General features: G+C 41.4%; 1 protein-coding gene across 6 annotated transcripts in view; it reads left to right on the forward strand.

The window, feature by feature from the left end:
* Positions 1-16,957, forward strand: part of hook3 (hook microtubule-tethering protein 3) — a 30,907-nt gene that overhangs the window by 3,740 nt on the left and 10,210 nt on the right. For 2 of the 6 annotated variants that reach the window (XM_050052880.1, XM_050052879.1), the window contains exons 2-16: positions 4,586-4,671; positions 4,837-4,909; positions 6,537-6,587; positions 6,754-6,886; positions 7,042-7,109; positions 7,319-7,381; positions 7,713-7,796; positions 11,050-11,213; positions 11,330-11,470; positions 11,963-12,050; positions 12,246-12,359; positions 13,192-13,302; positions 13,603-13,687; positions 13,779-13,848; positions 16,723-16,863. In XM_050052880.1, coding sequence (XP_049908837.1) covers positions 4,586-4,671; positions 4,837-4,909; positions 6,537-6,587; positions 6,754-6,886; positions 7,042-7,109; positions 7,319-7,381; positions 7,713-7,796; positions 11,050-11,213; positions 11,330-11,470; positions 11,963-12,050; positions 12,246-12,359; positions 13,192-13,302; positions 13,603-13,687; positions 13,779-13,848; positions 16,723-16,863 — 1,472 coding nt within the window. Of the gene's footprint in view, positions 1-4,585; positions 4,672-4,836; positions 4,910-5,163; positions 5,877-6,536; positions 6,588-6,753; positions 6,887-7,041; positions 7,110-7,318; positions 7,382-7,712; positions 7,797-9,757; positions 9,821-11,049; positions 11,214-11,329; positions 11,471-11,962; positions 12,051-12,245; positions 12,360-13,191; positions 13,303-13,602; positions 13,688-13,778; positions 13,849-16,722; positions 16,864-16,957 lie in introns of those variants that run through there. The other 4 variants (XM_050052875.1, XM_050052874.1, XM_050052878.1 and 1 more) reach the window with 4 other exon arrangements.

A 16,957-nucleotide genomic window follows, 5' to 3' on the forward strand; every position in this document is an offset into this window, starting at 1 on the left:
ATTGGGCACTTACAGGACCTAAGATACTGTGCAGATAAAATAGAATAAAATGTTCTGCGGTTGACATTCTGTAATCTGTGATAAAGAATATGCTGCATAACCAATATTTTGTGGTTTCAGAAGTGGTTGATGTTGACCTCCTTTTACTCGGCAGTCAGTGCTTCAAGGTTTGGTGATTAATATATCATAACAAACTGATTTGGAGGTGGTCATGATGACATGCAGGACATGGCTTAGCCCAGAGCTGTCTGCGAATACTGCTGATGTTATAGCTGAAATCAACAACAAGTGAATATCTCCTATTAATCCCTTTACACTGTGGGCTGCAGGCCAGTGACCTTTGGCCCCAGAACAACAGCTCAAAAGTGTAGCACAAGGAATAAACGTTGCCAGAGGACATTGAGTTTCAACACTGTATTTATCAAATTATCCTAATTGGCAGCTTGATTCAGCCAGCAAAACTAATTATCCATGAATTTAGAAACTTAAATATAGATTCTCGTACACTTCAGATGAATGTCTCGGGAAAAAAAAGGTTTTTATTTTTACAATCATACTGATTTTAATAAAATGGTCCAGCTCTCATTGGGCGCTAGGACAATCAACTATCATCAAAGGCCAATTGACAGTTATGGCCATGTCTTAATGCACCTGATTTCTGATTGGCATTTAAGGCATTGAGTGTGACACAAATAACGAACCCCTAAAAGTGCATTTTATGATCCAGCAGTAATTAAAACAGAGCTGGCAAAAGGGGGGCTTCTTTCACAGATAGCTGGTGCCTGCACAATGTCCTACACGGCATAAAGCAACTCACCAGCACTGCTCTACTGTGGCTTTTCAAGAGATGTCACATGGGCATATGTTCTGTTTGAAGGCTTTGTAATCCAGTGGTATGTGTACCACAGGTTTGTTGACCTAACATGCAGTCAAGCATGAGGAGCTTATGTGGCCCTGAGAACCTATTGCGGACAATACTTGTAAAGGGTGTAAAAAAAGGCACGGAGCCCTGCTAAAAGTGGACACGATACTGTCGGTCAGTCAGTCTACGAAATGCGACAGCTTTGGGCGTGTTGGACCCCAATTACCTGAACTCATCAGCGCCAGCTAACATAGGTGTTGGTTGATGTTCAAACCTGATATTAAGCTCCAGTCAAGGGCCACTGATTCATTTCCTCCTCAGACAGGCTTTATTACAGTCTGTAGAGAGCTGTAGACTGGTTGTCATGCTGTCATGTTTGGAGAATTGTGTCTGTCAAGGCCTTTGTGGGTCGTCTGTGTGTTTGTGTGGGGCTCTGTTTTCTTTCCTGCCACCTCCTTCCTGCAGAAGGAAATGACGCAGACCAAATGTTGCTGTGGTGGAGAGCCATCACCATTTTTACCATGTTGCTCATTTCGATTTATTTTAGCACTGTGGCACTCCAGGAGAAAAGGAGTCATTTCTCCTGTTGCAGTGTCCCAGCTAGTGTAATGTATAATTTTGTGTTCCTTAGATGTTTATAATGTGTTTGTATGGTGTTTTCTGACCTGAAATGCCAATTTAATGCAACATTATTTGGTGCCTATAGTTTTGTCACGCCATCCGCTCTAATATGTATTAAGTTACAGTGCCATTTTGCTTGCCAGTATTGTGTTCTTGTATGTAAACACAGGAAGTCAGCATAGTAACCCACTCTATAAGATAATGTGGCATCACAGGAAAGCGTGTTTTTTCATTGTGGTCAGACCAGCCATTAAAAATAACCCCATACATATGAAGCCATACATCCTCTTAGGTCTCTAGTTTGTGTTCGTAAAGTTTCCTGAGGCCATTTTTATCCTGGAGGTCACAGTAGGTCATTTTACACAGTGAGGGCACAGTGGACACAAATGGCTACTATAAGAACTAACAAAGAATGGGAGTTGGGCTGAATCGAGAAAAGTCTCAGCTTTACAGTCACACCTGATATATGCAATTCTAAGACTGTTTAAGGACCCTTGTACGTGTATGCAGAATTTTAGATGTTAAAATATTTTAAAAATGGCGATGCCACTTTTTACCCTGCCCAAATTTAGCCTAATTTTGGAGCCTTATTTAGCACCTTCCCAACAAGATAGCATGACATAGTAGGCACTAATATATGTCTTAGGTCATTTAGTATTTTCACTCTAACTTAAAAACAGAACCTGTTACAGCAGGTTTTATTTGCTAGTCTGCCTAGCATCTCACCTTTGCAACATTCAGGTTCACCTGTCACACCTGGTGCTTCTTCACATTTGTTTGGGTCAGAAATTTGGCCACTTTTTGTTCTCTCTGTACTCTGGCTTTGTTTTTAGCCCTGGATTTTTGATGTGTTTTAATGATGACAATCATGCAAACACATAAACTTTGTAATGTCAGTGATTAGGGCTGCCCCAAGTTTTAAGTCGAGCAGATTATTATTATTTTCTTCATTGCCAGTTACAGTTAGTGTGCAGTGCACTCCCGGGGATTTTTCGCTCCCCTGGTTTTGCTGCAGAGTGAGCGCTTCTCACTGTCACGCTGCTCTTTGATACAGGCTGCTGCATACACAGGCGCAGCTGCATGAAGGAGGAGAGGATTTACTGTGTAAGGTTCTGAAATGACTTTATTTTCCAACTTCTGCATAGAAGTGTTGAATTTATAGCTCACAGCAACCTAATACGATACAGTTTGGCTTTTGTTTAATATCTAGTGTTTGCAGAACTGCTGTTGCACATATCTGACTGCCGTTAGCATCGTTAGATTCATCCCACTGAACCTCGTTGAACTTGAAGTGATATTCGTATTCAGCACCCAAATCTGATTTGTCTGGCATAATCCTGAGTTGGGTACAGTGCTATCAGTGATACAAGTAAAGTAAATTATCGTACTTGATCCCATTTAGACCTTTGCACAGGCCCCCCTTGGTCCTTAGGCCGATGTCATTTGACCCCCTGATTGTGGTATTAAGTATACATTTTAGACAGTAGTATAAATTTGGCAGGGTAATTGGAGCAGGTAAGATTTTCTCAGTGTCTCACTTGTCACTGTAGTGTTACGTAATCAGGGGTATTGTTTTGTGTTGGCTCTGGGCCAGTGGTTGGCTTGAGCTCCTGGCTGCCTACTAAACACAGGAGCTATCTCATTGATGCATGACTACCTAAACAAATTGATAGCTAGTTAGTAGGAATAGGAATAATGATACAGATATTTTTAGATCAGATGTAGGATGGTGTCATCTGGTTGACAAGGCAGTCATTTGAAAGCCGTCATACACACAGTCATTCAGCAACAATGTAGGAAACTTTGAGCAGATGTTCATTGTTAGGGTAAGAACTGGATCTGAACTACCTTTGGGCATTTTTAACTGCTTTTTTTGTTGGATCAGTTTTACATAAGACATAAAGGTAAAAAGGCAAACAACTTAAAGGTTCACATTTAAGCAGAGGTAGTACACTTCATGTCAGCAGTTAAAACATTTTAGAAACATTTAAAAAGCACATTAAGGTTATATGAAGACGATGGAAGTGTGGCTGTTGTTTTGAGTGTCATGGTGTGTCCTGTGTACAGTCTCGAATGTCCTCTTCTTCACCTCTTTTTTTAAATCTGCTCAAAACAAATACTCATATCATGGTGACACAGCAGTCAGAGATGATGTTCTTGCATCATGTTTATTTTAAGAAGATTTGTTCTACAGCCAGTAGTTTTATGGCGGTGAAGACAGCACCAAGTCAAATGACATATTATTGCCAAGCCAACACTTGCACCCGATTTTCTTCCAGTCATATGAACTTTGACTGAGTTGTTTGTTGGATGGAAACAATGACAAGCTCAAGATACGAGCTCCTGTGTATATGTGCATATATTAACTTAAAACACTGCTCGGTCTATTTCAACCCAGTTTCTTCATGCAGATTCAGGATAAACCCTTCATCCGGTATATAACCTGTGTTCCTGGTTTATGATTGGCTTCTCATACCAGTTGGCCAATCTGCAGAATCTCGTGTGCTCTTGGTAAATCTGTGAATAAGGGCTTAGGAGCTGCACGTTGAGCCACGTAATGAAAAGTGAGACCAATGGATTGACGCGCAGGCAGAATTTAAACCTCGTCATTTTCTTCCTGTCAGAATTCCACCATTCCTGCTCTCAATTTCCCCTCCTTTGGCACATGGAATGCTGGCATGTAGAAAGATATTCACTTCTATCTGAGCAACAGACATTCAGCCTGGAGAAAAGCTGTAGAGAAGGATATGAGGGATGGAAAGTGAACAACGACATGTCACGAAGACGGCTACAAGTGAGGAAAAAAAAGATCTGAACAAAGTGATAGAGGTGATGTAAGAGAAACTGAGCAGTTATGACAAGCAAAGTTTAGAGGAAGTTTACAGGCGCAGTAAGTGGGAGCTGCATACTTGTGACTGTATTTACTTTGGCCTTCAGGGAGCTGCTGGAGGAAGATACCATCAAAGTTCCAATTTTGTAGCTTGTCATGTGAAATGTGAAAACTGTGTTGAATGTTGTAAACAGATTATATTTACTCAGAGTTATTGCACAGTTTGATTCTGCACCAAGAGCTCAATGTGTGTGTGTCTGTTTGATTTTTAGATCCAAACCTTTGGGGTGGAGGCTCCGTGCAAGACAGTAGAAGATTTGACGAGTGGTATAGCCATGGCCCAGGCTCTACAGAAAATGTAAGTTGTCATCCTTAAGTTTGGGGTATTAAAAATGCTTCATTTGTTGTATCCTTTGCATTTTTGATGGCATGTTTTGCTATTCCTGTGCAGACTGAATATACCAGAATGTACTGTAAATATGACGTTCACTAATATAGACACAAATCTGTCTTGATTTTCTAGAGACATAGTGTATTTTAATGACGCTTGGATTAGTAGAATCAAGCCAGAGGTTGGGGACAACTGGAGGTTAAAGGTAAGTGTCACACACTCTTTGTTTAATTACTAGGTGTACATGGTTTGGGATTTTGTGAGGCCAGTTTCTACATTAGCACAGATCCAGTTTTCCAAGCACACCTGCAAAGCTGAGTACAGGAACCGACCTGTCATTCGTAGTTATCTCAAGTCAAATCCAGACCCTTCCAAATTGTTAATATAAGTCTTGCAACCCAACCCATGATTAAACACATCGTTTTGCCATTACGCCGCATAATGTACTGCTCTGTTCAGATGTGCAAAGCACCCGCTCAGTCAGCTCCCACCTGTTGGTGATGCAATGCCGATCTTGAGAGCCACCTTGGGTCGACGAGTCCTCATGTGTGAACAAGCCGACGAGCAAGTCGCCCCCTCCTCTGCGACTGGGACTGGATATCTGGCATGCTAGAAAACTGGAGAAGTGTGACACGACTGACAAAGAGCATCAGCCAATGTGAGGCGGGATACGTCCCACGTCAGCACGCTGGAGGATGGAAGAAATGTGAGGAGGACAAGCCGCAGGGTTGCCACTTGCCAGGTCCGCTTGGGCTTGTTTCTAAAGTGGAGTTGCTTATTTGGACTTGCTCTCTAAACGTCACCTTCCTCTATATATGCCCATCTAATAAGTTATTTAAACGCATGATAGTATGTCGGACTGCAGTCGCTTCTTTTGGGCTTGTTTCCATAGCCCTGGTTGCTTGTTTCTCTCCCAAGATGTGGCAACACTGACAAGCTGGCAAGCAACAACAACAATGGCGGTGTCCACAGGATCATGGGGAGCACGTTGTGTTTGGACCCAGGATGATAAAGAATATCCATGCCTTTACGATGTGTCGTCTCCAAGTTTGGTGACGTCGCCGCATTATCTGGGGCTCTGTCGGAGAGGGCTCAGTGGAGAAATCTTGTGCACACACACAGGTCGTAACGCAGTTGGCGAGACTCATGCTGACAGAAACGCACGTCGCCAGGTATGAACACTCAAAAGATTATGATAGTCTCCGCGACACAGAATCGGGGTGAAAATTGTGTAATGTGAACTAGGCTTAAGTGACACAAAGACCAATTTTACAGTAATCCTCTGTCCCCATATCCAAAGTAACTGCCCCGTGGCGATCAGTCAGCTGCATCCTCAGCTCCGCAATGATATTTTGTCGAACGTCCTCTGCACATTTTGTCAGTCTGCTGCGTGATCCAGTCGTCCAATCAGGCAGAAGCTACTGAGCATCCATACAGGGAGCTCAGGCGCCTGATTATTTTGTTCTTACCTGCTGCCTGCTTGCATTTAGGACATTTTTTCCCCACACCTTTGAATTTATATTAATATATTTTTTACCCACTGCAGAGCTTTTTTGCGGGTTACTCAGTAGGTACCTGCGGGCACTCAACGTACAGGACACTGACATGACAGAGCAGACTTTTCATTAGGAACTTTGTATGTTCCTAATGACTTAAGTGATCCCTCTACTACTTTGTCACATTTTAATAAGCATAGATCAGTTATCTGTGTTTCAAACTTGTTGTGAGTCGCCTGAAGTACTTTAAACTCTGGTTCAGTCTAGCCTGTGTTAGCTATATTCGTATTTATAATGTTCTTGGGATACCTCTGCATAACTTCTCTGTTCTTTCAGATCAGCAATCTAAAGAAAATTCTAAAAGGCATCCTAGACTATAACCAGGAGGTAAGATGATCAGCACCCAGCATCCAGATTACATAAGCAGTTGTGTCGCTAGTACGAACGAGTTGTGGCTGCCCAACACTACCCTTAATCCCTGCAGCACAACACAGGCCATGATAATCCCGTTTTCATTTAATGATATTTTGTGATTATTTAAAATATCTTTTAGATCCTGGGCCAGCACATTAACGACTTCACACTACCAGATGTTAACCTTATCGGAGAACACTCTGATGCAGCAGAACTTGGGAGGATGCTGCAACTTATACTGGGCTGTGCTGTCAACTGTGAACAGAAACAAGGTACATATCCCATACAGTGTGTGTTCTTGTCTGTGTGTGTGTGTGTGTGAATTTGATATTGGAAAACAATGTTCTGTGATATCGCATTGTATAAACAGCTGAGTCAGAGGCCTGAATTTGCCCCATCATTGTGTCTGTTTCTCTGTGTCCTCTAGAGTACATCCAGACCATCATGATGATGGAGGAGTCAGTGCAGCATGTTGTCATGACAGCCATCCAAGAGGTGAGCTAATAGGCTGTTTGACCTGTTATCAAATATACATAATAATAAATGATGAGAGTAGGACAGGCTTTTAACAGAAGCAGGGTTGCGGGTGTAGAATTGACACCACAGTCCCGCTCGCTGGCGTCATTATCACTGAACCAAGGTGTACCAAGTGTGCAAGTTAACTTCTTCCAACCTTAAAACCTTTTCTTTATGTGTTTCTGCAGCTGATGAGTAAAGAGACTCCAGTGACGGGAGGAAACGACTCATATGTGGATCTAGACAGACAGGTATGTAGACTTTGTAGAACCCCACTGTGGCACCTTTTACTGCATTTCCGTTTTCTAGCAGTGCCATCAGACACACCAAACTCTTTGAAATCACTCACAAACACCCTCTCTGAATTTTCACTGAAACCTCGAACACACAAAATGTACTCTCTATAAAATTTGACCCAGATTTCCCTCTTAACCCATTTCACCCTCCTATTTTTTGGCCACAGACCTGTCAAACAGCTGGATCTGTGGAAAAGCTGTCTTCAGCAGACGCACTTTGGTGCTGTTCATGCATTACTGTACACCATCTGCAGGGTTTTTATTTCTTCTTTCTTTTTGTTCCCAGCTGAAGAAGACAGTAGAGGAGCTGAACGATGCTTTGGCTACTAAGGAGGAGATCGCCCAAAGGTGTCGTGAGCTTGACATGCAGGTTGGTTTTATGCAGCTCTAATCCTCCATGTTTGACCACTGCTTTTGTACATCATAGCACAGTGTGCAGGGACTCTTATCACGTGTTTAAATGACCTTACTTGAAAGACATTACACCCCCAGTGGGCTTGGCAAGGATGTTGAGGTCGGTTAGTTATCATGGTGGCACGCTGCTAAAAAGTGAGTCTGTGAATAACTGATAAATGGATAATGCTATTTGTGGCTAATTTTTATGACCGGACCCTTTGGTCTGTGTATTAATGGAGCTGAAATTAATTGTTGGACTTCCATCATAGAGTTTCCAAAGTCTTAAACATATTCATCAATTATCAGTATTGTTAGGACAATGTTGCTGTGGCCAAATGTATAATTTCAACTGTTGAGTTTTAGCTCATTAGCCTTGAGCAATTACAGTTGTATAGTGACAACGCAGTTTGAAAATGAAAAGATAAATGAGTGCCTTATGTACAGCATTTGCATGGTTTGCAGTAGGGCTGCCCCCCCCCCAACGTTATTCGGCCTGAAAGGTCATTAGTCGTCAAGATTTCACTGGTCGCTTAGTCGCAGAAAAAACAAACAAACATAAAAAACAAGCATGAAACTAGTAGCTGCGTCTCGTAGCTGCGTCTCAAATAAATCAAAACCTATATGACTGGACCATGTGGAAATTTAATTTGAAAGGACAGACACAGGAAGAGGCCACGCTCAGCAGTCAGACAGGAGTCACGTTACAAACCAATCACAGCAGACAGATATCTTTCCCTTCTTCTGTAAATATTCAGTCTGATAAATAGTTGATCATGTTAGTGCAGGGCTACCCAGAACTTTACATCTTTTCCATGGACAATCGGCCTACACACTTATAAACAGCGCCTGGAAGAAGGTCAGCTCTGCACTCAGGATTTCAGGTAAATAGGCTGTACGATACGATACTGTCATGCTCTTGAAAGCTGGCACAAAAAAGGCACAACCTTGCGTTTTCCAGGTGGTTAAAGACGCGTCATGTGTACGGCCCCTAATTTCCAGGGCTGGTACCTGCAGTTATTACACAGGCTAGTTAATAACATGTTGGGCAGGAAATCCAAAGTGTGGGATCATTTTGAGAAGGTGAAGGACGAACCCAAGGTGATATGTAAACTCATCTTCATTGGTCGACTACAAACATGACACATCATCTGAAACATGGAAGTAGCTACATGCCCATTAGCCATTTAGCACAATCATTACTGCTTTGTCGACAGCGTCATTAACAGGCGGCTCGCTCAGTGTGTGACGTGCACTTGTAGATAAAATATAGGCCTATATTAATGAAGGTTCATTAGTACGGTTTTGTATTTCTCTGTAATGTAGCACAGTGTTAACAATGTTACTGATACTATTCCTCCCAAATATATCATTTAATAATTACATTAATATCATAAACATGCAGGCGACTAGTCGACTAATTGCTCTGAATGACGACTATTGGTCGACTTGGAAAATTCTTAGTCCGGGGGCAGCCCTAGTTTGCAGTAACGTTAGTAAATTAGGTTCAGTATATTCAGACTATACAGAAGAATAACATGGTATAACACGTCTGCCCAATTAAGTTTTATTCTTACTTTTCCTGCTATAACTTGTATCTCTTTCACTATCTGATTGTGTCATACTCAAATTTTTATAGCTATTTTGTGGTTACACTTTAAAAGCAGCTCCCTTTTTTGCATAATTACAAGACATCAAAATCACTGATTAGTTACTTATTACTTTGTCATACTGTTGATTGTTTTTCTTTAACAGTGATAAGCTTTTATCTTCATAGCAGTTGATCATAATGCACATATTCATTCATGTTTATTTTCTGCTAATGACACAGTTATAGCAGGAGAAAATGGAGCTGTATTTAAAGGGTTACCTGCTCTCCCTTTGTGTTAAACAAGTTTCCTCCTGACTATTTCAACACTTGTGTGCCTTGCTTTAAAGGCCCTCCATGTTCAAGAGGAGCGTGATAGACTGAGGTTAGAGTTTAATGAGCTAGAGGAGAGGGTAAATCCAAACTTTCTTTTCTTTCTCTCTTTTTCCATCCATTGGTGTGTGGTGTGTCTAATAGTCCTGGATTTTTTTTTCAGTCTGCTTGCACCAGCATCCCCCCACGGAATCCAGATCCCCCTTCTCCTAATTATGTGTGCATGTATGTGTACACGCGTGCGCACAAGTGCTTGCGCACACGTGTACACGCGGTCCTCTCGGGGCACACCAGCCACAACTGCAGTTTTGTGTGGATGTGTCAGTTGTCACCCCTTCACTAATTATCCTCTGCCTCTTTACCTCTGTGTTTCATTGCTTTCCAACAGCAGTAGTAGACAGTAAGGGGAAACCAAGGAAGGAGTCATTTCTTGGCAAAACTGTTGAATACATGTCAAATATTAACACATACTGTATATTATTTATAGGTCATGTTACTATATTTTGTTATTTTTCAGTACGTTTTTACAGAACCCTTTCCTGGTTTTGAGAATTAAACTGACTCCCACTCTATTTCCTTCTTCTTGAGCTGTCCTGATCACAACTTTGATTTAGCTTGCTGCAGTGAGAGAATTTTCACACTGGTGCAAGTTCTCTTAGAACGCTTCCACATAACAGTGTTATGTGACAGACAGCAGACATGGCTAATATGTTAGAAGAAAAAGCCTGATGGAATTATTTTAAAGTCAATATTTTGTCGAAGGGTTATTAACTTCATCCTGACAAATTTGCAATCAGTCAGGGTTGAGAAATGATGGCATGTGATAAGAGCTTTACATGCCAGGTAAATAATAAAAAATATTAACGTCAGTTCTTACATGTTTTTTCGAGGTGCATTAGACTAAATTGATATGGCCGCACATTTAAAACAAACAGCTTCTGCTTTGCTTTGTGTGGAGTCTGATACCCTGTCTATCACATTGAGAAGGCGACATCAAACCACATGTGTAGCCTTCTTTGCAATGTTGGTTTGTTGGTTTGCCCTGTTGAAGTGTGTTTTGTGTGTGCTGCAGTGATATAACTTAATTTGATGGACTGAATGCTGTAAAGAAAGTGTCACATGTACATTTAAGTAGCTTGAAAGATACAACTTGAAAGTTTTCAGTCATTCAATCCCAACTTATTTCTCTTCTCTGCCTCACTTCTCTCTGTCTTTACATCCTCTCTACACTCAACCATTCCTTTCTGCACCTTCTTCTTTCTGTTTTTCCATTCTTTTCCCTCCCTTTTCATTGTCTTCCTCCCCACAGGTGGCTGCGCTGCAGGAGGAGAAGAGCAGTTTGCTAGCAGAAAACCAGGTCCTGATGGAGAGACTTAACCAGTCCGACTCCATAGAGGACATAAACAGCCCAGCGGGACGCAGACACCTCCAGCTGCAGACACAACTGGAGCAACTACAGGAAGAGACCTTCAGGTGTGAAGCTGCTAGAAGGAGAGAGATTGTTTTGCCATATAAATAGTGAGTTAAATTTGGCTGATGCTGATATCACAATCGGATTTGAGGTAATGATTATTGAAAATTCTGTCTAGGTTGGAGGCTTCAAAAGATGACTACCGGATCCGTTGTGAAGAGCTTGAAAAGGAGCTCTTGGATGTGAAGTCGCAGAATGAAGAGCTCGCGTCACTAGCCGACGAAGCCCAGTCTCTCAAGGATGAGATGGATGTCCTCAGGTAAGATTGTGATGCAAAATAATGGCTCCCAGTGCACATATTACTTCAGTTAAGCAAACTAAACTGAACACTAAACGAAAGAGAGCGAACAAGAGAGGAGATTCTTATGTTTTGTAGCAATCTGGTTAAGCCCCAGAGAAACAAAATTTCGAGTGTATTAAAAATGATAAACATTGGTGGCACCCATTAAAAAGATCAATATGGCACTATAATTAAAGGTATCCATGATTTAAACAGTGCTGATGGGAAGTGAAAGATGTGTCAGAAAACAGGAAATGGTGCAAAACAAATAAGGCATTGTTTAACCACTATCCTGTTATTTCAGACTCCTGTTGTTGAAGGTGTGTTGCTACACAAACATTGCCTCTGTAAAGCTTCCCCCTTTCCTTTCCTTTCCTTTCCTTTCCTTTCCTTTCCTTTCCTTTCCTTTCCTTTCCTTTCCTTTCCAAATGTAACAGCTCAAAATGAAAGTGCCTGTTGTTTCCCTTCCAGGCATTCATCAGACAAAGTGTCAAAGCTGGAGGGAACAGTGGAACACTACAAGAAGAAACTGGAGGATATGGGGCTTCTCAGGAGACAGGTACACAGTCACACACAGACAACAGATTTATTGTGACAAGTTCTACTAGATTTTTCTTGCAATACATGAGACAGTGTCCACTGGTTTGTAAGAAACATATAGTTTCAATCCATATCCTTTACTTATTACCCAGTCTAACAACTGGCAATTGTACACAGCACAAATCAAGTTCACATTTCTGTTGCTATTTTCCAGAATAAGCTAATGGAGGAGAAGAACACAGTGTTAATGCAGACCAACGTAGGTTTGGAAGAAGAGCTACGAAAAGCGAATGCTGCCAAGGGCCAGCTGGAGACGTACAAGAGACAGGTACCCAACTGAGAGCCATGTTGACTTTCACATGTAGTAATCAGTATTTACACGGTCCCAACTTGTAACTATAGCCCTGTTTCCACCAAGCAGTACAGTACAGTTCAGTTAGGTACCCTTTTTTTCCCGTTTCCACTGTGAAAAGTTGTGGATGGTACCAATGGAACTGTTACGTACCGTCCCCATTTTTGGTCACCCTCTGTTGGGGTACCTAGCACACAGTTCTGGAACTAAAAGGTGGAGCTGTGAACACTCAGGGCTGAGTTGTGGCTGGTTTTGAGGCTCATGTAACCACTGTTCATACTGTAGAGAGTTTTATTAGTGAACTGTAACTATGAAATGAAAAGGTGTTTTACTGCCTGCTGCTGAGACAAAAACGCGTTGTGGAGCATTGTTCCTGTGGGCTACAGCAACACTAAACCCCTGAGCTTGCCTTAGTTGGACTAAATGCACAAACCCGCTATTTTTAAATATCCCATGGAGAGAGACTCTCACTGCAACCTGTTAATTTTGTTGTGAAAATGTCAGCGTACAGCCTTGTTCTATGGATGATAAATGAGGTGCAGACTTCCATCTGTGTCACAGATAATGAGGAAATACAGTGAGTACTGGACGGAGCAGTGAGTGACAACAACCCCGCCCACATTTAAGAGTACTGTTTGCGGTGGAAACGCTAGGGTCTAGGCACCATGTCTGAAGGGTTACTTTTGGTTCCAAGGATGCCATACTGAAAGTGTTCAGTGGAAACAGGGCTTATGTTACACCACTCAAACATGCATATGCATATTCTGAGAGATAATGTCTTCCCATTAATTTCCCTTTCTCTGCACAGGTGGTTGAACTTCAGAACAGACTGTCAGAAGAGTCTAAAAAGGCCGACAAGATGGAGTTTGAGTATAAACGCGTCAAAGAGAAAGTGGACTCTCTTCAAAAAGAAAAAGATGTATGTACAATTTCAATATGATAAGTACTGGTACATTTAAAAGAATGACCCAACAGTGTTGTTTTTACTTTGCAAAAAAGATGTTCATCCCACGTTGCATTTTTTCAGTGTTATTTTATAGCTGATATCAAATATATTAAAACCAGAGAAGAAAGGCTGTGTATAACTCTAACATGCTGCATTTTCTGAAAGTTACCAGAGTGGTAGCTGTCCTTACAATTGAGAGATGAATTCTATTATCACATCATACTTTCTGTTCTGCTGTATAAGTCCTTCACACATTTTTCTCTCCCTCTGTAGCGTATGCGAACAGAGAGAGACTCCCTGAAGGAGACCATTGAGGAGCTACATTGTGTCCAAGCCCAGGAGGGGCAGCTTACATCAAGTAAATAAACAAATAGAAATGAATTAAAGAGTGGCAAAATAGCTGGGTTTACCATGTATTGTGTATTAACGGTGCTATGTGTTTGTTTCAGGCTTGTTCCCGATGGTCAGCAACGACGGCACTGATTCACTGGCTGCTGAGATCACCACCCCAGAGATTCGGTACAACTTTTGAACCCTACATTTTGTTTCATTTGGCAATTTAAAAAAGAGAAGATGGTGATAGAGAGCTGTTGGTGTACACATATCAGATCATCTAATGTGTTTATATTCAGTAGGATAGTTAGGTAAATTAATGTAAATATCATGCTTTACAGAGGAAGACATTTTATGGCACTAAATGTTGCAACTTGCATGCTTAACACACATCAGTGCAGATCAGATCTTATGGTAACATTGCTCATCTTGTTTGTGTGTGTGCACAGTTTTTCTGTGGTGCTGTTGTTCACTTAGTAGTCAGATGGGCTCTGGCCTGTTCCTCTTGCTCGCTCTGCTGTTTTAAGGCAGATGGGTTTGGCGTAAAAAGAGGCGTCTCTGTAGCGAGTTATGTAATAGTTGTGTGTGAGTTACATCAGCCTGTCTGCTGCTCTCCAAGAGGGCTGGGTTTTCTGCTGGATGCATACCGTGCCTGGATTTTTTTTTTTCAACACTCATGAACCAAAATAGATATGGATTTACATTAAAATCCCCTAAAAGCTAGTAAAGGGAGAAAAACACTAGTTGAGTTAAGCCAGTCCAGCTGTTGTGCCCTGAGGTGATGTCACATCCTGAAAGATCTTAGAAGGTGGAAGTAAGATGTTGCAATAGCAGTGTGTCCTGTGAGATACCTAAAGAGAAGAAATGTCTGTAAAATACAAAATTAATGATGGTTCATGCTCTTTCATGTCTGTTGGTTGTCAGTGCAGCATCCAACAGTGAATGTGAAGCACTGACAGATTGAACCTGTTGCTTTATAAGCAGCATCTGGGATTGATTTCTGCCCGTCCGTTTCCTCTGAACTATAAAACAGCCAGAACAACAGCTGGGAATGTCGTTATCCTCTCAATCGACTGCAGAAATTGGAAATTATTTTTCCAATAAGCTATCTTGGAAGGTTTTCTCACGTCTTCCTACGCCTTCCCCGGCCTAACCTTTGGTCGCCAGCAGCTGTGAGTTCTTCTGGAAACATTTAGTCAGTTCTCCAGTTGGAGAGAAGTCAGCAGCCACGCCCTAAAAGAACAGCACCCATGAGACAGGCTGTGCTCAACACTATCATACAACAGATCCAATCTAATCTGTTCAGTAAATGGATTGAAAGTATCTTAAATTGCCGAGCTATTCATTAAAATGAATAAAGACATCTGAAACAGACGGATCCTCAGGACACAAAATGAGCGAGTGATTAACTCCCAGACTGCCTGAGTATCCGACACATCCTGCTCTATCACATTCTGCAGCATAACAAAGCTGTTGTGTTGCGCACAGTGCTCTGTTTTGTTTTGTTGTTTTATAATTCTCATTTTATGATGCAGAAAAGAGAAATGAATGGGCAACTGAAAATGTGTTTACGGTAATTAAACTAGATTTGTATTGAGAGGAGAACAACACGGTTCAGTGAAAGCTATAAAATCTCAAACCTTTTTACAAGGCGTATATTTAACCTGCTGCCACTGCAAATATAAACCTCTTGACTTTGGCAGATCGTACCGCCTCTGACAGTCCTGTTGTAAAGAGGGCCTTTATTGCATTAATGCAAACAGGATAACAGGCTGAATCACGGTAATGTCACGCTAACAACAACAGCACTTCTGGGCAGACACCCGACAATTGATTTGAATTGCAGGGACATGTGAAAGTGGCAAACTTGTTTATTTCTGTTGTCATTTTCAGCTCTAAATAAATAGTGAAACAGTGATAGTGCTTGAGCAACACTTCAACGGTGTCTTGGCAGCAATTCAGCCGGCCACAGTAGTAGTGTGAACATAGCACAATACTTTTAAACCTGCACTGTAAATAAAATCAGTGTTAATTCCCAAACCTAGCGCTGGCTTGCCAACCTCAGTGCTCAACAGTTGCATCAAGTAACCTAGTAATGCAAAGCTAACAATCTCAAATATGTTTTTTCTTTGATTACTGAAAATGTAATGAGACATAAAGCTTACTTGTCACCAAACACTTACCACAAATTTGTTCATGAGGAGCAGGCTGCTAGGTTTTCCCACCTCCTGACATTGTAAGCCCCAGTGTTCGTGACTGACACGTCGGTCTGTTCCAGATCTCCTCCCTTTTCAGATCCAGAGTCCAGAGCTGTCTTTGAGCATGTTTGCTCTTCGTCTTCTCCACTCGACTCCCCCATACCCAACAAAATTAAACCATGGTCCTTGATATCTCAGCTGTTCCTTTACCCTGTTTGCTCAGCGCTTTCACATGTGTGTGAAGATGATGCAGGGGTTTTCTTCCCACAAGGTGTAAACAAATTGTGTGATTCTGTCTGATACAGAAAGTAAATCAAGTTGTGTAAAGACATAGTTTTATCATCATCAGGAAACAGTCAGTCAGAGGGAACAGTGCAAAGTACCGCTTTGCAAAAGTGGCTTCTCGGTGGAAATCTTAAACATATTTTTAGCTCTGGAGATGGCAATCGCATCAAAGTCAAATACAGCAGTTACAGTAGTCTTCTTGCCGTAAATGTTTTAGTGTTAACTAGACTGAGCCAACAGATGTGTTGCATATATTTGCACAAGAGGTGTATGTAGAATTAATTGAGTGTTCCCAGTGCTAACAAAATTACAATTTCTTACTTTATACAAGGTGATGTTTCACATTTTGTAACCTTGGACAGATAAAATAAATACATAGAAAACAACACATGTAATAATGTATTCTCACTGGAGGTTTCTTGATAATGCCATCAGACGTTATTTAAAAATGACATATTGAGGTAGATATTCTGAGTACAGGTGTATAATAACCAATATTAGTTGTTTCATCTCTGTGTGATCAGTTATCAGTGGCATTTGAAATTAACACCTGCTTCTGTCCAATGTGTTGTTACAGAGAACATTTGATTCGTCTCCAGCATGAAAACAAGATGCTGAAGCTAGCTCAGGAGGGATCAGACAATGAGAAGATTGCACTGTTGCAGAGTCTACTGGAGGATGCCAACAGAAGGAAAAATGAGCTGGAGACGGAGAACAGGTCAGCAAAGAGCACAGAAACATGCAGGTTGAATTGTTTATTGCATTTGCAAAATGTAAAAAAAAAATGGAGCAAAGAGACCCTTATTCTACCC

This window comes from Epinephelus moara, chromosome 9 (assembly GCF_006386435.1).
Source record: "Epinephelus moara isolate mb chromosome 9, YSFRI_EMoa_1.0, whole genome shotgun sequence".
Taxonomy (NCBI): Eukaryota; Metazoa; Chordata; class Actinopteri; order Perciformes; family Serranidae; genus Epinephelus; species Epinephelus moara.